This window comes from Helicoverpa armigera, chromosome 8 (genome assembly GCF_030705265.1).
Source record: "Helicoverpa armigera isolate CAAS_96S chromosome 8, ASM3070526v1, whole genome shotgun sequence".
Taxonomy (NCBI): Eukaryota; Metazoa; Arthropoda; class Insecta; order Lepidoptera; family Noctuidae; genus Helicoverpa; species Helicoverpa armigera.
This window is the reverse complement of record NC_087127.1, coordinates 498,143-523,832: the sequence shown is the minus strand read 5'-3', so window position 1 is coordinate 523,832 and position 25,690 is coordinate 498,143. Positions and strand designations below refer to the sequence as shown.

At 37.4% G+C, this 25,690-nt stretch overlaps 4 protein-coding genes across 8 annotated transcripts in view; 2 read left to right on the top strand and 2 right to left on the bottom strand.

Moving 5' to 3' along the window:
• LOC110382846 (protein real-time) overlaps positions 1 to 4,783 on the bottom strand; it is a 58,917-nt gene extending 54,134 nt beyond the window's left edge. Inside the window, exon 1 of one of the 2 annotated variants that reach the window (XM_049838129.2) lies at positions 4,489 to 4,783. In XM_049838129.2, the coding sequence (XP_049694086.1) occupies positions 4,489 to 4,551 (63 nt within the window). In that variant the 5' untranslated portion in view covers positions 4,552 to 4,783. The remainder of the gene's footprint in view (positions 1 to 4,488) is intronic. The other variant, XM_049838128.2, reaches the window with a different exon arrangement.
• A 468-nt stretch (positions 4,784 to 5,251) lies between these two features.
• On the top strand, positions 5,252 to 13,073 carry LOC110383237 (ubiquitin-like modifier-activating enzyme 1). The gene is made up of 8 exons (XM_021344008.3): positions 5,252 to 6,317; positions 7,273 to 7,671; positions 7,776 to 8,034; positions 10,164 to 10,339; positions 10,644 to 10,865; positions 11,037 to 11,288; positions 11,486 to 11,791; positions 11,921 to 13,073. The coding sequence occupies exons 1-8, from the start codon at positions 5,583 to 5,585 to the stop codon at positions 12,692 to 12,694; spliced, it is 3,123 nt and encodes a 1,040-aa protein (XP_021199683.1). The 5' UTR covers positions 5,252 to 5,582; the 3' UTR covers positions 12,695 to 13,073.
• A 168-nt stretch (positions 13,074 to 13,241) lies between these two features.
• LOC110383248 (uncharacterized) lies at positions 13,242 to 21,409 on the bottom strand. Of its 4 annotated transcripts, none has more exons than XM_049838126.2 (6): positions 20,878 to 21,407; positions 17,789 to 19,927; positions 17,043 to 17,231; positions 16,550 to 16,686; positions 16,043 to 16,143; positions 13,242 to 15,421 (listed from the first exon to the last, which is right to left on the bottom strand). In XM_049838126.2, exons 1-6 carry the CDS (start codon positions 20,968 to 20,970, stop codon positions 15,342 to 15,344), a joined length of 2,739 nt encoding a protein of 912 aa, XP_049694083.2. In that variant the 5' UTR covers positions 20,971 to 21,407; the 3' UTR covers positions 13,242 to 15,341. The 4 variants fall into 4 exon arrangements, with proteins under 4 accessions (XP_049694083.2, XP_063891905.1, XP_063891907.1 ...); XM_064035835.1 differs by having other exon boundaries at positions 16,058 to 16,143; XM_064035837.1 differs by lacking the exon at positions 17,043 to 17,231 and having other exon boundaries at positions 20,878 to 21,409.
• Positions 21,410 to 21,785: 376 nt separating this feature from the next.
• LOC110383716 (protein-S-isoprenylcysteine O-methyltransferase) lies at positions 21,786 to 25,689 on the top strand. The gene is made up of 6 exons (XM_064035910.1): positions 21,786 to 22,167; positions 22,423 to 22,681; positions 23,047 to 23,156; positions 23,488 to 23,595; positions 23,965 to 24,184; positions 24,523 to 25,689. The coding sequence occupies exons 1-5, from the start codon at positions 21,952 to 21,954 to the stop codon at positions 24,181 to 24,183; spliced, it is 912 nt and encodes a 303-aa protein (XP_063891980.1). The 5' UTR covers positions 21,786 to 21,951; the 3' UTR covers position 24,184; positions 24,523 to 25,689.
• Position 25,690: the final 1 nt, after the last annotated feature.

Genomic DNA, 25,690 nt, shown 5'->3' with positions numbered 1-25,690 from the left:
TAAAATACACGTACAATGAACCGTAGGCCGATGAATATTTACGGAGGATTTATGAAACCATTACAAGGAATGAACAAGGTTACGCCAAAATTGAACATAGTACTGATGTAACTGCAATCAATTAGATACATGGAATCGCATTAAACGTGCTTGCTACTGATAAAATCAAACTTGCAATATTACTCATTCACAGCAAAAACGTGACCAATCCTGTATCACTAATAAATAAATAATAATCTGTTTCCGAAGATCACAGTTCAGGAATTACGATTAAATTATGATTCTGTTTATCAAGTAGGTGAGAAATTAATATTTATTAGAATTACATAGTTGTATACTAAGAAGTTAAGCAGTTATACTAGTCTTTGTGCAACAAAGGAAGATAGAAAGATATCACTAGACAACATTACAAAAGCGTAAAACCTATACAATAATTTGTTGATTTTGGAGTCTCTACGTCCTAAAGTCAAAATCTTGATTTTGACTTGCCTGAGCATGACGTGACCTGAGAATTTGTAACGTGTAGGGTAGGTGATAATCTCTGGATCCATCGAAGGTACTGATTTTGCCGACACTTTTACCATCGAAAAGCTCTCTTATTTAGAAATGTCATACGCTGTAGCCTGTACTTTATCTGTTCTGGATGCAGTTCCTTCGGGGTGCGAGTAAAACTGCAGGACGGCTGGTTGAACGAATAAATTAATTTACGAAAAACATCGTACAAAAGTTTAGTGTCTCAAGCCCCAATTGTTGCAGCGCATGCAAATTGTACCAAATGCAGGAAAGTTATCCGATATCCTTGTTCAAATCGCGAAGTGTAAAGTCACTATTGCGAGAACTCTGTCTTAGCTTAGGTAAAGGTAATTCCCTGTTTGACCTGAGCATCACAAGAAACGTTTTTTAGAGAACTTTTTTTCTGTCCGTTTGTCCTACTGACGCAAAGATTATTGAGTACCTGAAGCGTTTGGAGTTTTTTTATATATTACTTCAGGATTTGAATAATGCTTTCAGTGTTGACTGTGTAAGTCCATTTATCGAGATAGGCTAAACTAGCCTATATAATTCGATCTCGCGAAGTAGAAAACAAGATAGCCAACTGTTCAATTTCGGGTAAACAACATTTTTCTAAAATTGCAACCCATGTCATTCAGGACGCGATAAATCCGGGAACCGTTTCTTCTATAAAACTAAACGGTTCTGAGAAGAAATATTCCACGGCGCTAAATTTATCGCATACGATACAAGATCACGAGGATCCACACGTGTCTGCGTTTAGCTTCTGAATAACAGTGTGAAATCATTTAGCATTGTTACGAGTTGTATCCAAACAGCTTTGTGCGCCATTTTAAGACCAGCTTACGAGAAATTTTAGCCTCGTAATCGGATTAGTGGTGTTTGTTTGTAATTAAGAAATATTTGCTTACTTTTGTATTTTATAGGTATCACGATTTTTTTCAAAACTGGTGAACGCAGAACATTTCTGGGCTCGCCCTCTTTGGCATAGTAACCAAAATTGCGCTAACAATGAAAACGGACGTAGGCCTAATTATTTTGATTACTTAACTGTATCCGCAAATTCTTCGTGTTATGGGTAATAAAGTTTATATTCATTCTGCACTGTTTACCGTCTTTGTGGACCAGATCACGAGACATCAGCTGCTTGGTTAACAGAAAGAACCCAAACATTTATTATACCGTCTTCGATCGTTTTTTAATGACTAACCGTCTTACCACAAAAACTTTTTAACGTCAGTTTAAGACTTGTCTAAAAAAATGTCAAATTATGACGATGACATAAGGTTCATTTTGGAGCTACATGTTTTTTAGACAAGTGTAAAACAGTGTTTAAAGTTTTTGTAGTAAGACCGAATAACTTCAAACCTTTCTAGTCTAAGAAGCCATTTTATATAGGCACTTGATGAAGTGTCGAAACATAAGGACCTACCAAATATCGATCGCTTCGGAACTGCTATCCACCGCTATCGTTGAGTGGTAATTAAGGACTCGTAAACACAGATTAGAGGGCGATAAAGATAAATATCTACTGAAGGTTATATCATTCGTGTAGTCTGACACCGTTTGGAAAGGACGCCGAAATCGATTTTTTTTAAATATCGACAAAAAATGGGATGAAAATAAGCAAAGTTGATGATTAATGATACAGGTATCCATCCGATAATTACTAAATAAATTAGTATATTCCCCAATTGAAACCGCATTTCGAAAGTGCAAACAATTATGTTTACACAATACAATAATTGGTAACATCATTACGGATTGGTTATAGCGTGAAATTAATGCAATATTTTGGATGCAAATAACAATTTGAAGCTATTGGCTAATTGTTTATTGCGCATTGCAGACACGACTTTGGAGTTTTTTTTCACACATAGGTTCTCTTTTCTATGTAAATATCGACTGGTTAGGTGTAAAATATCATCCAGATGACCTTGCCCTATGGTTAACACACCACCACAGAATGAACTAATCATTACGAACGTCATATAATACACATGTGGGAACACCAAGGTAAAAAAACACCTGTCCCACTAAAAGCCCTTATCAGCCAAACAAATGAACTTCATAATATTATGATAAAACCTCACGTGTATTGATAACGCTAACGTATCGTGTGACAGTGAGTAACGGTGTTTTTCTTTGCGTTTAGCATTCTGGGCATGCAGAGTGAAAAGAGCGCGGATAATGGCGGCGGCCACCATGCAGGCTGGTAATGTTACTGTTCACGGTTAAACGATCTTTAGTATTGTTGTATAGAGGTCCTACGTCTGGAACTACTTTATTTTGTAGTACTGAAAGAAGAATGTACTTTTAAGGAGATGATGGAATATCCATATTAATATTTCTATGCAGATTTTTGTGTGGGAGTAGGATGTCTATATCAGGAAATTCTGATTCTGCTTAAGTGGCTGAAGGGACTTTGATTGCACTTGTCAAACTCCTAGGTACATCAGATTAGGATATTTATATTTTGGAGTGGGAAGTATTACCCTCGGGATGGTACCGCAACCAAAACTAGTGGATAGCGAGATCACACTATTTGTTTAATATTCAGAATATGAATGTCATCCTAAGGAATTTCGGCAATTGACTACAGATTCTCAGATAACAGATGTGATGTGCATAGACAACATGCTATTAACTTTTTTACGTTTTCTCGAAATATCAAAGCAATAATGTAATACTTTTTTACTGGCAAAAATGACCAGTGGAGTAATAATGAATGTATGTTGAATTAAGTAGGTTTATTAGCATAGAATTCTGTTGTTAATAAATTATCTTTGTGATCTCCCTGTTTCTAAGCTTCTCTTATTACTATGTAGCTAGTTTATCGAACCTGATTTAAATGCATGCTGAGTGTATTCACATTTACAGCGATATGATCATATTAGATTAAAGAATGAGATTAGATTTTATATTTTGGAATTAATATCTAATCTAGAAATCTTAGAATAGAAGTGTTATTTGTATGCCTTTAACAATCTGTTTGAAATAATAATCAGGACAGTAGTCAAAGAAAATATAAACACAAGATACCTACCTAGGAAGTAGGTAGTTCAATGATACAAAAACTGTTGCTGATAAACTTATTTACAGCAGTATTATTACAACTTATAATCTTAGGAATATTTTAAAATCAATAGTCAAGATTAAAACAAAAAGAAGTTTGTGAAAACACATTTAAACCTGAATTTTAGTAATTTCTCTTAAAAACAAAGATTTAATGGCCCAGTAGTAGGCCTCATTTTACTTGGGTAAGTATGAGTTAAATAATGTCACAGCAGAGTAAATAAGTAGACCATAGAGTAATTATGGCATAAATAAAATCTCATTCTTCTAGTAAAAATAAAATAAAAATTAGTATTTCTTCCAAGAGTTGTTTTGTAAGCAGTGTACCTACATGATGAACTTGAAACTAATGCATATTTAATGATAATTATAATATTAAGCAGAGGTTGGATACCAATAATATTTATTATTGGTAACTGAACAGATTTTTCCTTATAACACAAGGATTTGCCTTGACTTCTGTGGTTTGTAATTTATTTGAAGAATAATTATTTAACAGTACTTGTATCCTAATTTGTTTCAGAGTAAAACACATAATCTCATTTTAAAAGGATTTGCAAACGGTACTGGAAAACAATTTCAAAATTCTAGTTGGAAAACAAGTCAACAAACAAAGCATAATAATATGATCATTATCGTATTTATTCAGTTACCTACATTCAGTCAAGTTATACCAATTCATAAAATAAAGTCAGTCTTAAGTGTAAGCAAACATTTTGGAGGTGAACATTGCAAAACTCAGCAATCACTCGATTGACAAACCTTGCTGACCAAACACTATTGTGAACCATTGAAGGAAAGTTCATAATTTATGTGCAGCCTGACCTTCCAGCTACCAACTATTGCAATTATTATTCATACAATTATCATATAGTTACTAAATAAGTGATAAATACTCACGGCCATCACCATCTCGAAGGGATACTTATGTACCCTCGTTGGAGCCACAAACTCCTGAACCATTTTTCACAACTTATAAACACACGTATCAAAATAAAAGAATACAAGGACTTCACAATCTTTTCAATATCAACAGTTTCACACAGTAGTCATGCTGCTCGAACTCCTTTCACTCGCGATCGGTACGACAACAATATATTCGTGCGTCGAGTCAGAATTACACCGTGTCGTGAACTTGAAATAAAATCCACGGATTGAAACAAAATGGAATGTTTGCTCTGAAGTTAGGTGCTTGTCAGATTGATTGACACTTGACAGCTTTTGTGTTGCAAGTGCTAAATAATGTGAAAAATAAACCAAAAAGCGTTTCGGATACGTCGTCGCGTCGTTGCTTGATTTTATGCTTTTTATAAAATATGAAGCTTATGAATGTTATTTAGTTATATGTGTCATTTAAGTATTCAAATATCTTTCCAGCTTGGCCTCGGCATACAACGCTTTTTATTATCGATTAATTACGACATAGCTTATATTTTTCACATTTATGTCTATGTTGGGTTTTCCTTTATCTGGTGAACAAAAATGTTTAAATTGTCTTGTTTTGTATCTCTTGAAATCATATTGTGGTTAGACCATGGTTAAAGATAGAAAAGAAGATGCAAAACTAAAAAAGAAAGAGCAGAATAGTAGTTTCTAGAAATAGATTTTTAAAAAGTTTCAGATTTGAATCGCAGATCAAAGTTGCTACATCTGAAAAAATACAAATTTGCAATCGCAAAGAGAACTTTTAAGTTCCATATTATAACTTGCCGCTCAGAGATAGTCCGGTTCTAAATTAGTAAACTTGAAAGATAAATTATCAGTGACGAATTAAGTTCATTAGAATCTCTATTTTTATCGAACTATCAGAAAAATAACCAAACAAAATATCATTTCCGCAGGTCATTTTCCACGTATTTCGCAACTAACTTCAAGACAGTGAGTAAGCGGGCCTTGACGAAGCGCGAATGTCGCTTTCTATTATTTGAAGATTATTTCTTCTGAATTTAAAAAGCAAACCAAAATTCTGGCAAAATTGTGCGCGTTCGTGCCCGATGTCTAGTGCTGAAGTCGCCGATAATTCCGTTGACCCCCCGGCGAAAAAGCGGAAACTAAATACAGGAGAATCACGTTCCAACAACTCGGCAATGGCGAACAATGGGACGCGCGTGGAAGATGAGATTGACGAGAGTTTGTACTCGCGGCAGCTATATGTGCTGGGTCACGATGCCATGCGGCGGATGGCCAGCTCGGATGTGCTTATTTCGGGACTCGGGGGTCTCGGATTGGAGGTAGCGAAAAACGTGATCCTCGGCGGAGTGAAGTCGGTAACTCTTCATGACGAGCGGATATGCACCATTGCTGATTTGTCGTCGCAATTCTATCTGTCCGAAAAGTCAATCGGTCAGAACAGGGCTCTGGCGTCATGCGAACAGCTGGCAGAGCTGAACCATTATGTGCCTACTACTGCTTACACGGGCCCCCTCACTGAAGAGTTCCTGCGCAAGTTCCGCGTGGTGGTGCTCACTGGTGCTTCGTGGGTGGAGCAGGAGCGTGTAGCAGCCATTACTCACGCCAACGACATAGCTCTTATTATAGCAGACACTCGAGGCCTGTTCTCCAGGGTGTTCTGTGACTTTGGACCTGAGTTCACAGTGGTTGATGTGACCGGGGAGAACCCGGTGTCAGCCATGATCGCTGACATCACACATGAGTATGAAGCAGTGGTCACCTGTCTGGATGACACCCGTCATGGCTTAGAAGATGGTGACTATGTCACTTTTAGTGAGGTTTGTATTATTTAATTACACAATTTTGTGCAGTAATTATTAGAGTATGGTTTTATCTGGCCATTAATTTTAATTAGGCTCTAAGATGGAAGAATTTGTCACTTGTTGAAAATTCTTAATGAACTTAGTCATCATCATAGTTTGTATGTATTTATAAGCTGAGAATATTTCAGTGTCAGTGTTATGATGTTATCACCATGGTGGCTATCACTTATCTATGACCTATAATAATAATTAAGAGCAAATATTTTGAATTTCTGCCAGCAACTTGTGTTTATATTGTCAACATTATGCTGTCAGGTTTATAAATGTTGATGAACACATTTTCATTCAGTTTTCCAGTTGGATTATGAACACATCAGTCTCATTTATAAAAAGACATTAAACAGCCTGTATTTTTAAAACTATTACTCAGTTAAATGATCTTTTTCAATCTGAGCATTTTCTTAGCCCCAGGAAATCATTACTATAATAGTGAATATCATGGTATCATAAGTTACTATGGTTATAATATAACAAAGATAAAGTTTCATGTTGCATCTGCATACATACTGCAATAATGCAGTTGTTCTTGAAATTCCATGGACAAGGCTAACATAGACTGCATGCAAAGTAATTAAAACTTCTGCAAGTAAAGGCAATGGAACAAAAGAGTTTATAGTGCCATACTTCTTTTATTATTCTAGCAGTACAGGCATACTGTTGTATTTGAAACTATAAAAAAATCTTTAATCAGATATTAAATGGGAAGGCAATACTGAGACAAATATTTTTTTTTGTGAAATTATTTTGAATCTGAGTTGAATGACCTCAATGTTATGACCATGACACTTGCTTTGATGATTCAGTTTTCTTAGATTAACACAACATTAGCAGATCAATGACCTAGGAAGCAATAATGGACATTCTTATTTAAAAATCCAGATGTAGTGTCTATAGTTCTTTACTTTCACAGGTCCAAGGCATGACTGAACTGAACGGCTGTGAGCCTCGTAAGATTAAAGTACTTGGCCCCTACACCTTCAGCATTGGTGACACAACCAACTGCTCCAAATATGTCCGAGGTGGTATCGTCACACAAGTGAAAATGCCCAAGAAAATCCACTTCAAGCCTCTGAAGGAATCTTTTGCCAACCCTGAGTTCCTGATTGCCGATTTCGGCAAGTTCGACTACCCTCAACAGCTGCACGTTGCGTTTGCTGCCTTGTACAAGTTTGAGGAGGCTGAAGGTCGTCTGCCAAAGCCATGGAGTGATACAGACGTGTCCAAGTTCATGGACTACGTTGAGAACATTGATGTCTTCAAGAACGGAGATATGGAACTCAACTCAGAGCTGCTTAATACCTTCTGCAAGGTTTGTATACTACATAGCTCTTTGTGTACATAAGTTTGGATCTATCTTACTTATTATGTAAATGCAAAAGTTCAATTGAAATAATTACTATCTTCATCTCCTAGGTGGCTGCGGGTGACCTGAACCCCATGAACGCTGCTATCGGTGGTGTCGTAGCCCAAGAAGTAATGAAGGCCTGCTCTGGCAAGTTCCACCCCATCATGCAGTGGCTCTACCTGGACGCCGTTGAATGCTTACCCAAGGACACTTCTCTTCTCAATGAAGAGAACTGCAAGCCTGTTGGGTCAAGATATGATGGCCAGGTGGCTGTGTTCGGCAAACACTTCCAGAAGAAGCTTGGTGACCTTAAGTATTTCATTGTTGGTGAGTACTGTCTATCTTTAGGTTTCAGGAATGGGTAATTCCAATCGAGTGGTGCCAGTGGCCAATGGGAACAATTTCAAAATTTTTGGTGCTACCCCCTACTTTATAAAAATATACCAGTGTTGATAAGTGTCAAGTGAACACATAGTGTAGTAGACAATAGGAATCTACCATTACAAATTAAAACTTATTTCCATTGTTTTTCGAATTGTTATCTTACGCCAAAAGGTCGTTAACCTCTTAAATGCTAGACCGTTTTACTGTCACTATCTATCTGTCTGTTTTGCTATCGTTTCTTATCAAAACAACATGTTTAAACATGAGGAACTTCACAAAGGTACCTTGAGGGTACCATTAGTTGCTGTTTTTCCTGATATCGGTAGTTAGGGCGCCCTTGACAAACATACTAACAGTTGATCGTTCTATAACGTTTATCGGGTAAATAAAATAATTAGACGCAAACTTTCAGCTGCATCTCTTTGGGAAGTTAAAGCTTACCATAAATAACCTTGACACTGTTGCTATTGTATGTATATTTATCATATTTAATTACAAAAGCATTTTCCATAAATACAGGAAACTACTACTTGTAACTCTTTGTTCACTTAAATGACTAAGGTATTTTTCTAACTTGGTTACTGTGTGCCTGACTCATTATCTTGTAGCGATGCGTGTATTTCCTGCTTTATTAAAAAAAACTTCGTTGATTATAGACTGCAAATGTGTAGTAAGGAACACTGCAGAAACGAAAATGTATCAAAAAGAACTCGAAATGTTGGTGTTTCAAGTCCAATTTTTTCGTAACATCTGTCTGTTTTTGTGACTTTAACAACTTGCTTACTTAGGTAACGTAATTCACACAGCTGTAGTAGGTATAATATGCAACGAGTTTTTTTACGCTGTAGGTACGTATGCACAAACATAATAAACATGCTTATTTCTTGTTTATTTGTACCCTAAAGGCTTCGAATCGAATTCCACATTTTGTCCTAATCTATATTTTATCCGAAACCTCGGGAAAACAACTCGTCATTAACATTAATAAAACAATAGTAAAAGCTCACAGAACATAGCACACGTGTCATGTAAAGATCGTTATCCGAGTAATTGCTCGCTGGTATACGAGTATGTAGTAATATAGTATTGTAAAGCGTAGGCATGGACTTAATACCTGTTTTATTGATTAAAGCTTCCGAGCTATCGAGGTCGTGCCAATCGATTCCAGAAACTAATTTACTCCTTCTATTATGTCATCCGTTTTCTTGATTAAATTAAACTTTATGTAATGTTTGAGCTGTTTTCTAGATACGTCGTGTTAAGACTTCATCTCAAGCTTTTATTTTTATGTCCAATAAAATATTTTTTAGCTACGCTTATCCTTAATTAAACAAAACGTTTCCTTACAGAAGCTATATATATAATTTGCATATTATTTATTATTCTGATAACGCGTTATCTTGGGATGTACAAGTAGCGTAGATAATGTCTTAGAAATGAATTGTTTCGAAAATAAACGAAGTTATAGACAGCTATCTTTTGAATGCCATTGAATATGTTAATGCGAAGTTGTAACTGTAATAAAATGGTCATTGCCGCCCATGAGAGTCCGCAAAACAAGATTATTGGCATAAAACACGTGATTAAGCATGTTTTTTATTGAAAACTAGCTGACCCTGCGAACTTCGTATCGTTTAAACTTTAAACCTTCCCTGGACCTCTACAAACATTTTAAAACCAAAATAAGCCAAATCGGTCCAGTCATTCTCGAGTTTTAGTCAGACTAACGAACAGCAATTCATTTTTATATATACCTAAGTGATAAAATTATTAATAAGTTTCTGAATTGCTAGGGCTATGTTACTGAGGATATCAATTTATCGGGTGTCTTCACAGTTCAAATACATATCGCTCTTATGTCGTGTGATGTGTGATACACCTTTGCCCATTCAAAACCTGGTTTCAAAATCCAATTACAACTCCAAGATTTCAAAATATATATGGTCCATCAAAAAGATCTACTTGCCGCCATTGATAATTCCGTGAGTGCGTGGCGACGCCATCGACTCGCCAAAAAAATGAAGGACCATTAAAAAAAGATAGTTGGCATTTAACATGTATCGTACCTACAGGCGCTGGCGCCATCGGCTGCGAGCTGCTGAAGAACTTCGCAATGATCGGCGTGGGCGCAGGCGGCGGTCAGATCACCGTCACCGACATGGATCTCATTGAGAAGTCCAACCTCAACCGCCAGTTCCTTTTCAGACCTTATGATGTTCAGAAGCCTAAATCCAGCACTGCTGCTAGGGTAAGTTTTTGGCAATTTGGCAACTCGTTTCTTGTCTTTATTGCGATAAAGTATGTTTTACCAATCAGTCCTATTTTTGTCATTTATGTCGCGTCGGTCGCAATCGGTTTGAACACAGCTTTCCTTTAAGTTTGACTTTCCTATAAGAAGTTGTTTTAAAATCTGAAATATGTTCAGGGAGAACAATATGTTGATATATTGGCTCACTTCGACTGATTTATCAAAAGTTTCATCGATGACCAAAATCCAAGCACTAACGTGCACGTTAGTCAATATTATGGTCTTCAATTATCTCTTCTTCTAGGTTATCAAGCGCATGAACCCCGACATTAACGTGGTAGCCCAAGAGAACCGCGTGTGCCCCGAGACTGAGTCTGTATATGATGATGCGTTCTTCGAAGCCCTGGACGGCGTGGCCAATGCACTGGACAATGTGGACGCTCGCATTTATATGGACAGGCGCTGCGTGTATTACAGGAAGCCGCTGCTGGAAAGCGGTACTCTTGGTACTAAGGGCAATACACAGGTTAGTTGGGGTTACTTAAACGTTTTTTTTTTTTTACATAAAGTATTAATGTATGACGAAAGCAAAAAATACAAATGAGGGAATATCAAACACGAAGAAGAAGCAATGCAAAAATATCCCCTTCCTGGCAGTTGTAAAAGTAAATGCTTAACAATATTTATTTCCTTCCAGGTTGTAGTCCCATTCCTGACAGAATCGTACAGCTCCTCCCAAGATCCCCCAGAGAAGAGCATCCCAATCTGCACCCTGAAGAACTTCCCGAATGCCATCGAGCACACCCTGCAGTGGGCTCGTGACGAGTTCGAGGGTCTGTTCCGTCAGGCTGCGGAGCATGCTGCTCAGTATCTGAGAGATCCTTACTTCTTGGATAGGACTCTGAAGTTGCCTGGTAGCCAGCCCCTTGATGCTATTGAGAGTGTTAGGGTAAGTTGCTTGAAGATTTTAGTTATATTCGCAGTAGATTCTCGTTGGTTCATGTGCAATGCAGCAATTTTGTGCAATTTGAGCCACGCAAAACTTAATAAAAAAACTGTCGTGATGCCTAATAATTCGTCATTTGCCATATTAAATAAAGTTTATGCAATATGGCTTATGCTCATTTCTATCTCATATCATTTCAGAACGCGATCCACGAGCGTCCTCTGACCTTCGACGACTGCATCACCTGGGCTCGCTTGCACTGGGAGGCTCAGTACTCCAACCAGATCAAACAGCTCCTGTACAACTTCCCGCCCGACCAGCAGACCACTAGCGGAGCCCCGTTCTGGTCCGGTCCCAAGCGCTGCCCCTCGCCTCTAACCTTCGACCCCTCGGATGAACTGCATCTTGACTATGTGGTGGCTGCCGCTAACTTGAGGGCTCATGTGTACGGTATGGCGCCTTGCGTTGATAGAGAGAGAATTGCAAAGGTCGCTGCTAGTATTCAGGTGAGAATTCATTTTTCTTGTAGTAAGCAAAAATACAGAAATTGACTGCCATTTTAGACATTTTTGTGAGTTGGCTTTGAGTTAAGTCAAAATGATCAATTTATTAATTCATTTATGTAACTTTTCCAGGTGCCAGATTTCAGCCCTAAATCCGGTGTCAAGATCGCAGTGACAGACGCTCAGCTGCAGCAGAACAACGACGACATGGACCACGACCGAGTGAAGAACATCATCGCGGAACTGCCCTCGCCCGCCAAGCTCGGCAGCCTCAAGATCACGCCCCTCGAGTTCGAGAAGGACGATGACACTAACTTCCACATGGACTTCATCGTAGCCGCCTCCAACCTCCGCGCAGCTAACTACAAGATCCCGCCCGCTGACCGACATCGCTCCAAACTCATCGCCGGCAAGATCATCCCGGCCATCGCCACCACCACCTCCGTCGTCGCCGGCCTCGTCTGCCTCGAGCTCTACAAACTCGCCCAAGGCTTCAACACTCTCGACGTATTCAAAAACGGATTCGTCAATCTAGCTCTTCCCTTCTTCGGATTCTCAGAACCCATAGCTGCTCCAACAAATTCGTATTACGAGAAGAAATGGACCCTCTGGGACCGCTTCGAAGTGAAGGGCGAGATCACTCTCCAACAGTTCCTAGATTACTTCAAGAACGAGCACAAGCTGGAGATTACGATGTTGTCGCAAGGAGTGTGCATGCTGTACTCGTTCTTCATGCCGGCCGCCAAGTGCCAGGAGCGGCTGAACCTGCCCATGTCGGAGGTGGTGACGAAGGTGTCGAAGAAGAAGCTGGAGCCGCACGTGAAGGCGCTGGTGTTCGAGCTGTGCTGCAACAACGCGGACGGCGATGACGTGGAAGTGCCCTACGTGAAGTACACGCTGCCCTAGGCGGGCCGCCCTCGCGCTGCACAGGAGAACGTCTACAGCATAATAGTTACCACTTGGGAGATGGTTCGTTCACATCGGGAGCCGCAGCCGCTCGCGAGTGGGCCGTGTCGGACGATAAACGAGATGTACAGATAGTGTTTACATGTGTGACGTTTTATTTTGTGCTTCAGAACACGCTTTTGTCTACTTATTGATTCATATATTTATAGTAGTTTATAATTGATTGATTGCTCACGTCTCATCAAACGCGCTAGCATTTATTCTTTTTTATTCGTCTCGTGATACCACAATAGTTTTTACACCAAATTTATTGGATATTTTTAAAGTTGAAATCAGATGGGTCTGTATATGGAAAGAAATAAATAAAATTTGAGCATTATTTTTGTTTTATTATCTGGAAACGATTGACAAACTATCTGGTCATACACACAATTTATTTATACATACAAGGCGAACGCACATTTGGCAACTCTATGTAAAGCACCATCTATCCGATATTCCGGAGCTGAAACTCCGAACAATGTTAGGTACAAATAAAAAAAGCTGATAAGTTTTTGCATTTTTATTGCGTAAAAAATATGCACGAAAATACAGTACAATAATCTCACTGTCGGAAAACATCTTTGGAAATACTTGTCATACATACCAATGAAACATATAATAAGACTACAATTTTTTCGGTTCTTATGATACTTATGTCTTTTTTAATTAAAATGTTGCACTAATCATGTCTTTTGCAACGTAATTACAATATTCAATGTTATTTTTTATTTTAGTTCGATACAAAACGTGCGTTCCGTTATAAGTAGTTAAATAATATTTTTATATGCAGTTTATAACACATGCAGATAAGAGTAGTAACAGAAATTAGAAGTAGTTAACCACGAGATCTGAGACAGAACTGACTAGAGGTGCGGAGATTAGCACAAACGATCGATAAGTTAAAAATGAACTGAACTTGGTTAGTGAGTAAAACCTCATAGAAATGGAGAGATAGACACATTCTGTTACTGATTAGTTAATAACTTGGAAGATGGATCACAGAAGGGATTAATAAAGAACAATATGTAAAGCGTTAGAAGTACAATTAGTGTTATTGCCAAAAATATAGGTATATTCAGGACATCTATATAGAGTTGGAAGCACCATGAAGTTACAAAATTATGATATCCATTCTTATGGTATATAGGTAAACGAATTTCTGCAACAGAGGGGAAAATAATATATGAAGAATAAACAGTGGCTAACGAGTTATTTATAAAATGCAAAGCCAAATAAGTTATGTGGAGTCTACAATAGCATTTAGATATATTACACCAAGTGCACAATTCCAGGAAACCTATCGATTACTAAACTTAAATTACGAACTTTTGTATTTATCGCAATACAACTACATACAAAAGGCCTCTTTTTAAGCTTATCATTTCCATACTCTTTAAAGTTTTTCGTTTAGTTTTTAAACGGTTTTATTTAGCTCACCCCGTTTGTTTTTTTTAGTAAAGATCAACCACAAGATAGATATAGTTTCTGACTACTCAAAATATAATTTTAATGTATGATGATTTATCTTAGAAAGTCGCCACTAGCCAGGCATTAGTTTTTCTTGCCACTTCTTCACCTCACCACTCTTGGCAACCCCGTAAGATTTGTCTAGTCTTGCCACACTTAAAAATTAAGTTTACTTCATACAACATTTTGTTCAAATTAGGCATTCATGGTAGGAAATTCTTATATTTCAGTGAATTTAAATATACTCTAGTCTACTTTATTATGTCGCTGTGTTTAATTTATAAATGTGCACTTATGCTAAATCTAATTTATCAATATTCAAAATATATGGTACCGATTAATCGGAATACTTTTAAAGCTTATAAAATTATGCATTATTTATAAAATTACGCTTGTAAACACAGCGACGGAGTTGATACAGTTCTTAATTTTAATTCTAAGTTATTTTGGTGCAAATATAGGCACTTTGCTTTGGAAGCATACCGAACGGAATAATAATATTACAACCATAATTTAAGACTTAAATGCTAACAATAAATAATTTTGTTACAAATAATATTTGAACTTATATCAGTGTTTTTATATAAAAGTTGAGTTGACGCACAAAATGTAGAGAAAGTTTTCCTTAATTAAGTTTTTGATATTCATTTTAAATACAATTGAAGCCAAACTTAAGCACGATAGTCTTCTTGCTGTATGTTTATAAGAGAGCATTCGAAACGCTTAAAGCTTATAAAGATTTCATCAAAATTAGTCAATGTATTTAGCAGTAATAAAAAAATGTTATGGACTTTTTTAAGTATAGCCTAATTGGTCAACTTATAATTTTGACTCTCGAAGATATAAAAATAACTAAAAACAATAAATTTTGGTCGCTTAAAATGTTCGTATTTGGTTTGTAAAATAGAAGCATTACAAATACATCGATCAAAAAATATTTTGAGAAACGATAAAATTTCAAACAAAAACAAAAAATTTTTCAAATAATTTGTTTCTTGCAACACTGATAAAGTGGGGAAAGCCTCAAAAAGCTGGGAAATTTTGTTTGAAATTTTGTCCAAGTTTATAGGCCGATGTCGCGGCGCGTCGCCCAGCAGTGGGCAAAGAAGCGCGGCAGACAGCTGGGCGTGGGCGAGGGTCAGCGCCACGGGCGTCGGTGCGGACTTGACATTTGGCGGGAAACTGATACGCCTGCGCGCTTTTCGTCGTTAAACGTCTCTGTGATACCACACCGAAAAAGTTATGACCAGAAGCAGTAAGTACGATCACTTTTTGGTAGCTTTTCAAACTTGGTGTCAAAATTCGATTCGATAAAATTGTGTCCTCACAATTTAACGCGTTTCATGTCTTTAAATATGTATTTAAGTTTGTAAAGCTACTGTAAAATAAACGTTCCGTTTACACATAAAAAATCTGAGCTAGAAAAATTCAAACCAGTTCTATTGATGTTAAAACCCATTCAGTAATTCTTGGGAGTTTCTTAATGTCTTGAAAAATAAGCAAAAAACAATCATTATATTGAAACATTTATTCCAAAGTAAAACTTGTTAAGTAACAAATGATTAATAAATTAGTAAAAAAAGCAACACCGTTTTCTTGAATGGCAATATAAAAACAAGAATTTAAATGTAAGCACAGTGCTGTTAGGAGAATAACCAGGCAATTGCACATTTCAGAGCAAAGCGATATAAGGAAAAGAAAATAATTGTATATTAAATCGTTTGCAGGCAAATGAATGCGTGATTCATAATTTTTCGTTTTTTCTAGGTTCTTTTAATGAGTGTGCAGAGAATGAACCATTCCTAATGGGAAAAGAAAAAGGAAAGCTGGCAACATTACGTGGTTCAGTGTTACCATAGTACGACTGCGTCATCAGCGAGGGTGGAGGTCGCATGGTGCGCGCGGGAAACGCCCCGGTGTGGCTTTGTGACATTAGGTCCCTGTTTTATTAGTTTTTGTTATAGAAATTGATCAAGAATTTAAATATGTATGACAGTTATCCTGTTACTTATGAGTATAGATATAAAGAAATGACTATGGTCCGAAATTAGGCTAACCATATTTTAATAAGGTCATGAAACAGCGAACGACCAGGGCTCCTATATTTAAGCCACATGAACCTAAAAAATTCCATCACCATATATCCAAACACCATTTTATATGCATTGTCTCACCCCTTAATCAATGAAATAGAGAACAGATTTATAGAAAAAAATGCGCGAGCGTTACCTTGAAATAGCGCTTTGGACAATTCACAGTAATTGAAAACACGTAGGTACACAAAAAACGACAACAAGCACCAGAGCACTATTTCAAGATATTTGCTACAGAGAAATACGGACTTACGTCTGTCTAAAGGAGTTGTTAGCTTGCCGCGCGGCGAGCGAGCGACGGCGCCCCCTGTCGGCCGCGATGAGAGCGCAACGCTCCGAAGCCGTGCTCGCTACGAATGTGTCGTGAAGGGAGTAACATGCTGCTGTGATCTGCAACGTTTTTTAGCTATTTTAGAGTTGGTGTAGGTAAAAAATTGAATGACGTTAATCAAATAAGAATCAAGTAAGACCTGTGTCATGTAGTTACCTACATCCTCATGTTTGCGAAATAAAAATCTCCTAAAAACTAGATATTTATTACATAGTTAACGATTTAAATTAGTGGCAAGAAACTATTGAGTAGAACTATTGAAAGATCTATTTACCTATTCTACGGTTAGTTACATTCTACTATCAAAAATCTTAACTGTTAGACAACAAAAGTACTCTTCTAAACGTTCTTAACATAACGTCCAAATTCATCAGTTGACCCAAAACCAGTGCACCCTTGACATTCACAAGCCTACCTGCTGTATCAACCGCCGATGCAGATCCACATCAGCTCCCCTGATCCCCTCCCGATCCTGATGCAGCTGCAGGGCACATAACAGAGCATCCTTGATGGTCTGCACGGTTGCCTGAACCCGGTCGGTGCGCATGAGTCGACGGACCAGGTACCCTTTGGCCACGGCCACTATTTTGGTAGCTGCCGCATGCTACATAAAATCCGGACAGTACATAAAATTGTATTGCGATGTGTGCTGGTTGCCGAAAACCGGGGGGATTAGGAAACCAGTAAAGGATTTGTGGAAGGCACAGGTTTTGGGATAAGGAGTATTTTTTTCATGCAGTTTGAATTGGAGAGTCATTGAATTGAGTAAAAACGTAGCTGAGGCTATGTTACTGGATGACTATTAAGCCATTATCCGTTAGCCATTAGCCGTTATTTGGGATATGGAAGGGATCAAGGTACAATAATGTAAACCAAAAAGATATAAAATATCAGAGGAACTTTAAGAAATAAGTTCAGAATGGCCTGGGATTAAGGATAAATGGAAGGAACTTAGGCAACACATAACAAATATAACAATGTTACACCACAAACGTTTAGCTAAGACAATACAGAACAACTAAAATGTGCTACTTCGAAATTAATCTTTACTGGTATTCAATTATTGCAAAACAGTGTCAAAAACAATCAAATTTTACTTTTTACCACACTATTGAAGACCTATCCTAAAAGATACAAATTCTAGTAAAATGAGCAGATTACCTCCTCTGGCGTCCCTTGGATGTTGTACTTGGACTTGGCGACTCTCGAATTAGTGCTGTTGATTGAATTGTGTATCGTTCTCTCCATGTTGCGGATGGCATTGTCCGTGGACTTGCTGCAACGCATCGCAGAACTCGTGTGCGATGCTCCATGAAGCGTTTTGATTTCCTTACCGAACACGTGGCTCATGGTGCTGCTGGTGTGCTGACTGTAATCGTCGTTGTCAGAAGGAAATGTCACGTTCAAATCGGCCATCGTGTCGTTCGTTCGGTCGGTTAGCATCGGCTCCAACTCCTGATCAGATGATGCGCTCGTGTCGTAGTTGAGTCGTCGAGACGTCGGGGTGTTTCTCTGAGACGGGGAGTGAGCCCGACCCTTACTCGCCTCAGGTTGTGGCTTTGGAGGCAAAATCTTGGTTCCGTTCTGAAAACGAGGTTTATTCGGTTGCTTTTTGATGCTCCCGGAAATATCCCTGCTTTTCTTCAGAACGTTATCGCACTGGTTTATGTAGTTGTTAGTTTCAGTCAATGTTGTCGAAACAGGACTGCCGAAATCACTTTGATCCGGAGACTTGTAGTTGATCAGCTGACTCAGGCTGACCGGGCCCCGAACTGCGTCCAGATGTTTGTCGCCCCAAGCCTCCTTTACCTCTATCGGAGACTTGGGACATATAGTCTTTAGCTGTTTGAAGAGCAAATTATTCTGCTCCTCAAACACTTGCTGAAGGAGCAACTGCTCCTTCTTCTGTTTTTCCACTAATGTTGCCATTTGTAACAACTGCTGATTTTGTACTTTCTCATAGAGCTCCCGCACGCGCGCCGCCGGGTCGTCCGATTCAGATATTGGTGTTGGATGCGCGTGATATTGGGGCAATGGCTCAGGTTGTTTTCTTATCACTTTAGGTGACCCTGGGTCTTTTGCTACAGGACGGTTGCTACAATTTCTTACTGGACTGATTGATTTTCGATTTAGATTTTTTGGAATTGGTTCAGATTTAGGCGAAATATCATTACTGGGAATCGCATTAGATTTTGTCATTGGTTTTGGCGCTACGACGTTGCGTTTAGCTTTATCTAAAGTAACGGACTTAGTCCGCGTGGGTGGTGTGTTCTGAGGAGACTTTTTCACTTGATGATTTTTTAGGACAGTTCTAGTAGATACCTTCCTAGCAAGATTGTTTACGACGTTAGTCTGTTTCAACTCTAGCGCCATAGAAGACCATTTCACTTTGGCAGTTTCCAAGTCCCAACTTCTACGCTTTTTGTTCGGACTACTCAGGTTAGAAAACGATTCACTCATCGATATAGAGTTCACCTCGATACCGGTATTCTTGGATTGTACTTCTAGATGAGCCATGAGCTGAGGACTCGGGTTCAGTATAGTATAAGATCGCTGGCGTATTAATGTCGGAGCAACATGCAAGTCTTTAATGCTCTCTCTGTGCAAATCGTTTAAGGATCCAGTAAAGCTCTTGGAGCTAAGAGATGAAGGACCATCTTGGAATATAGGTACATCAACAAAAGGATTGCTCAAATTATGTTTATTAACACTAAAGCTGAAATCAGTAACTTCTTCGGCTTTCGCTTTTTGTTTTTTATTATTTCTTTCAGAATCTACTTCCGTGATTACTTCTTTTTCTGTTATTACCTTTTGAGTAATTCTTCTTTTCGTGCAATTATAATCTCTTTCTGGAAGATCTATTTGAGAGTGTGGAGCCTTTTTAATAGCTTCAATAACATTCTTTCCAGTTTCATTGATACTTAAACTGAGATCTATTATGAATTTTGGAGAGTTAGACCTAGAACCTGAATCCACTGTTTCCACAACCACATTGGAAGTGATATTGTTACAAATACTGGTCACGGGGCCGAGTTCTGGGGATAGAGCAAGCGCTTTTTGACCATTTTGAGATGTAGTGATAGCAGTAATTTTATCTATATTAACATTGAAGCCAGCCTGGACCTCCTCATGTGGGAGTTCATAGCTTTGTTCGCATTCAGGCAGTTCAGGAGCGTCAGTCTTATCCTCAGATTCCGAGTCAGTGTCTATGACATACGGCTGTAGAAGAGTTATACGCTTCTCAACTTCTCGGGCAAGAAGTTTATAGTACTGCATTTCTTTGCGACATTCTTTAGATAACTGAAATATAAAATTAACATGCATAAGACACAAAACATATACAGAATTATTAATGCAATGATTATTGTTTGTCACCTCTGCATGTATTTTTAACAATATTTTTTTCATTTTTACAAATATTTCCAATAACAGTGTTCTAATAAGGTCTTGAACAACTAATGACAATCTGCACATGCTATTTTAAATGCTTGACTTTCTGCAAATAAATGAAAAAAATAATGTAGATAAGTTGCCAGGTAACTTAGAACTTTAATGAGCATGGTTCAATGCTGGGTTTACCTTGGTGCACATGATTCAAAATCTACAAAAAAAACGCTAAGTAAGAGTCAAAGCTCTATTTTCATTTTACTATACATTTGGGTACTGAACCCCAAGAAGGTCAACTATGATGGTTTAACATGTTTATTGCAATTTTATTATTATGTTTTCATCATTACTCTCAACTTTAACTACACAAATATAGAATGGACTGACTTCAGACGGCAAAGTTATTTGACGAGCACACTATGACAATGTCACAAGCATTTTTTTATTAACATTATTCGCTTCAAGTGCTTATAAGATTTCGAAATTGACTATTCATAAATATTCAATCCTTGTTGTCTAATAGAATTCTTATAGGTTTATACACAACAAATGTGATTATTTAGGTCAAAAGGTTTTCTGCTTTTATCAGTTTAATTAAATTTACCCCTTCAACCTTGACATACCCTCTTCACACCCTTACATTAGAGCTTGTTAGAGACAACTAAGTGTTTTGTTTAATTTATCTGTGATGATAGCTAAACTAACTAAATGATTTCAATTTATTTGTAGAACTTATAATGGTACCTATTGTGCTTTGGATTATCAATGCTGTTTTTGATCGGGGAGGATTTTGTTTGGCCACCAAATCATCCCTGGGTCTAAGTTTAGTGTAAGATCATCTATTTATCATAAAAATTACTTACAACAGGCGGAAGGAGCGGCACCCCATTTATTTTCATGCAGGACACGTACTGGCCTGCCCGTCGCACAGACTTCACGTCCCACGGGTCGTTCATCCTCGTCCTCCGGACCTCCGCAATCAACGGCTCCTGGACTCCTTGCCTCCCCACTAAACTGCTAACTCATCAATATCCGACCACTATCACGGCCATAGGAAATTGCACGCCACTTTTTAGTCTATCTAATGTATTAAATCACAGATTTTGAACCTTATGACGAGGGAAATTTAATTTCATTAAACGCCGACGGCATCGCATCGTAATGTACCAGATGTTGTCATGCACGATTACGTCAGTTAATAAGTATTTTAACCGGTCTGAAGGAGAACATTAATTACAATTTACTCTACGGTATGCGGTTTATGCAGAAATATGATATTGACTGTTCTGATATTAATTTTCCAACTTTATTATGAATATTGATAGAATAATCGGTACTCGAATAACATGAATTTGAAAATATTGCACTGACTTTTCTCAATTTCAAGGTAACTAAACAATCTTTATATTAACTTTCCAACCAATCCTATAAGAGCGTTTTAGTGAATTAGTTGAAATAAGCCAATAGAAACCCTAGAATCAGACACCACTTTTAATTCGCAAATATAAAACAGGTTTGCTTTGCAGTTGTCAAACAAACTGCGTGTTGCCATGGTAACTTTTAAAAATTGATTTATGGTGTTCATACTTGGATGATAAGCAGTCATTTGGTGCTATATCGTAATCAATAAAATTAAAGCTATTTCAGGCTTTGCTTCGAAATGTTTACTAGTTAATAACTAACAATGCATTCCAATCATTAAACACTTTTTGAACGTACGCCCCGCCATTCTGTAACTTGGATGACATTGACTCATGCTGACTGACAGTTTAACACAACCCTTGCGGGAGGGGAAGTATTGGTAGTTTGTAAATTTTCGTATAAATATTTTAAATTTTCAATGATTTCTCCAAAAAAAACGTAGTTTTTATGTTGTAAACATCAGAAGAGCTTTACCAGCTGGTTTCCAAATACTCTTACAGTTACAATTCTGCAAAATGGACATCATAAGGATGAAAAACATTTGTCCCGCCGGAAAACAAGCGTTAATTTGTTTTTTTCTCTCTATATTTGTGTTTACGATATCATTCTTCTCTGGGAGTATTCTGGGCTTCTCGTCAGAGCTATGGGCACTAACATATTGGGGACCAGCGCTGTATTTCTGCCTATTTAACTTCATATTAAGATACTGCTATAAAGGCTTCATGTACGAGGTAAGATCCTTATTATTGGATTAATTAGACACATTTTGGTGTGCAATGCCGCTTCTATAAACTCTAACTCTATATAAGCTAGATGCAAGTGAGTTGTAAGATTGCAACTTATTGAATTAACTTTTGGGTCATCATGACTCATGCTTTTTAAATCAGCATTATTTTTAGAAATCCATTTACCGCATTTTAAGAATTCAATTCTTGTATGTATTAAGTACTCATCATTATTAACTGTAATCTTGTATATTTTTCCAGGTCTCGCTCAGATCAGCGTTTCTCGGAGCAGCATTCTCTCTAGGCATCTTCCTTTCTACCTTCGAGAATGGCTGGAAGGTGTTTGGGCTGTACACCATGATATTATCCTTCTTCCATTTCTCGGAGTTTGTGTCGGTAGCTCTGACGAACCCGCGGACTCTGTCGGTGAACTCGTTCATCTTGAACCATAGTGTCCAGTATGGTGTGGCTGCTGTGGCCAGTTGGATAGAGTGGGGAGTGGAGTATTACTTCTTTCCTAGTGAGTATATAAACTGAATTGATATTTGCATGCACTAATGTCCAGAACAAGGCTAATTCGAAAAAAACTTTTTAATATTATGATGCATATTTATGAACAACTGAAAAAAGTAGGCAGCAAAAACCGGCCATTAATGTAGCTACCTAAATTTAGGGAAAACTCATCATTGTCTGCCAAGACTTTTTCATAGAAAACCAACCCATTTTTCAGATTTTACTTATGTATTTGTTCTTTAATTTCCTTAACATAATTTTAATATATTAATGAATTTAACATTCAGTTGTTTCTACACAAACAAGGAAAAGATTATTATTATTTTTTATAAGAATCCATTCTAATATTATCAATATAATAATTTACTTCAGATATGAAGACCTACTTCTGGGTGTCAGCGGTGGGTGTAGCGATGTGTGTCACAGGGGAGCTGCTGAGAAAATCTGCCATGTTCACGGCCAAAACTAACTTTAATCACACTGTAAGTAATACTTTTTGATTGACAAATTGGTAGGGTCTAATGATACATTGGACACAGTTTTTATTATGGTATTTGAATGCCTAGTCCTTATAAATGGAAACTTAAGGGTTGGTTAGAGCTGCTCTAAAGATTTAAATATTTCTTCCTTATTTTTAAGGCGTTTTTATTAGTAGCTACAAATAAAAACCATACGGCTACTCGCTGCTATTATTCATTAATAGGTGGCCTTATTGGTATGTTACAAAAATTGGTTGGTTACTGTGTTTGCAGTGTGGCAGCCACGCTATTTGAAGGGACTCTTATTCCATCACAACTCTTATTTACTCCTCAGGTTCAGTTTGTAAAGCGGCCTGATCATCAGCTGGTGACGCATGGCGTGTACTCCATCTGCAGGCATCCCAGCTACGTGGGCTGGTTCTACTGGTCTATTGGGACACAGGTGAGACAACCCTCATGTCATACCAATTTAATGGTATTGGTTTCAGTTGCAATCTGCTGCCAATAGCATTCTTCATAAGTATAAGGGGGTACACAAAGATGTACATAAGGGGAGTACATAAGTGTGTATATAAGAGAATAAATATGAGACTATGTATGGGGAATTTATAAGGGAGTACATAAGGAGAGCACCTACATTAAGGAGTACATAAAGAGGGAAAATTAGTGTGATGTCACAAGTAAATTACGGTTGTGGGCATGCCTATAGCGCCCATTACTGTAGATCCGCTGGACGCCATTATTTTGCGAACTTCAATTCCAAAATCTGTATAGTGTACCTTTCTAAATACCACATTGTCCTATCTTCCAGATAACACTACTAAACCCGCTGTGCATAATAATCTACGGACTAGCTTCATGGATGTTCTTCCGGGAGCGAGTATACGCTGAGGAGCTGACCTTGCTGACATTCTTCGGACCTCAATACGTGGAGTACCAGAAGAAAGTGGGAACTGGACTGCCATACATCTTGGGGTACATCCCGGAGAACACTGCTCAGAATCTTAAAGATGAACATTGGAGTTATTGAGGTAAGGTTCAATATGCTACCTTTAGATTCTTCTTAATAAGTCTGAGTTTTAGATTTGTAATAAAACCAGGTAATATTAAAATGGTTTCAGTAGTTTTGGCATGAAAGTGCGGCTGACAGACGGAGTTACTTTCGCATTTGTAAGCAGTATAGCTGCTGTGCTTTAAAAAAATCATCAATACATGTTACATTTATTTCCCATAATGTTGCATGCCGGGTTAATTTTACTATGAAAAATATGAAGTAAGCCCATATTGATAGCTATAAGAATATTAAAATAACAGAATATAGCTCTAGTTCACTAATCCAAACGGCTTATATTTCGTTTTATATTCACAGGTACATTGCAGATCTTAGTTTCAATACAAAGTGGGTACAGCAGGCTCAAGTCACAGTTATCTAGTCTAATACAATAGAATAGATAAATAAACTTAACGTTTAATATATTTTAACTATATTCAGCTGGTTTTCTAGCTGAATTCTTGACATCAAACATTCTTATTTACCATTCTTGTAAATACGAACTTTATGCAGTTTTAAAAAGGATTTTTATGCTGTTATTCGAAATCACCTTTTTTAATAGCAACTGGAATGTAGTTAACTATAAAATAATAATTTTAAACAAAAGAGTGGTTGCTTGTAGCGCCATCTACAACTAGCTATGCATAAGTTTTAAACGCTAAAAATGGCATAACAATTAAAATTAACAAAAAGCTAAGTACTTATTTGTAAATAAAATTCATTTTAACCCCTCCTTTTCATAATAAAGCCACATGTTTTCTGTCTTTCCTTCAAAACAATGGTTTTATTATGATAAGAGGACAAATCTTTACAAAATTTCTAAGACTTCTTTGATAACTAACTTTAACAAAAACTAAGTATTTACTAGACTTTCGCTACTATCTTATGAGTAAATGACTTTGTAAATAGACGTACTTCATATTTTCTAATATTTAAAGGCGTTCAGAATAACTTCCTGCATCTGTTTCGCTTCCAACGGGTGACCAATTTGTACAAGAGTCAAAAAGTTACTTTCAGTTTTTGCCCGCATGCGGTTAGGCACACTTTAAATATAAATGATTAAAAGAGCCAATTGGTGATAGACATCTAAATTGCTATTAAAATCTTAAAATGTAAGCTCAGAAGAACCAACAAACTTTGTTGCTAATATTTCTAACACTGGATTCCGCCCATGGTTGCACACGAATCCCGGTAGTTAAAAAGTATGTAGGTGCTCAAGGTGACTCTTGTCTCTGAAAAATGTACATCTTGATATGTTTAGCGTTTATTAGCAAGTATTACATAGTTCATGCTAATATGAAAAAAAAAATACATTTTAGATGCAGGATTTGCGGTCTGCCAACCGCATGCGGGCAAAAATAAGCTTTTTGACTCCCATAATATTATCATAGAGCAATGATTGTGATCGTTATAAATGTTTGTATGTAAAGGTTGTGAATGTACGAACAAATGTTGAATCAAATAAATATTTTTAATGATTACGTAC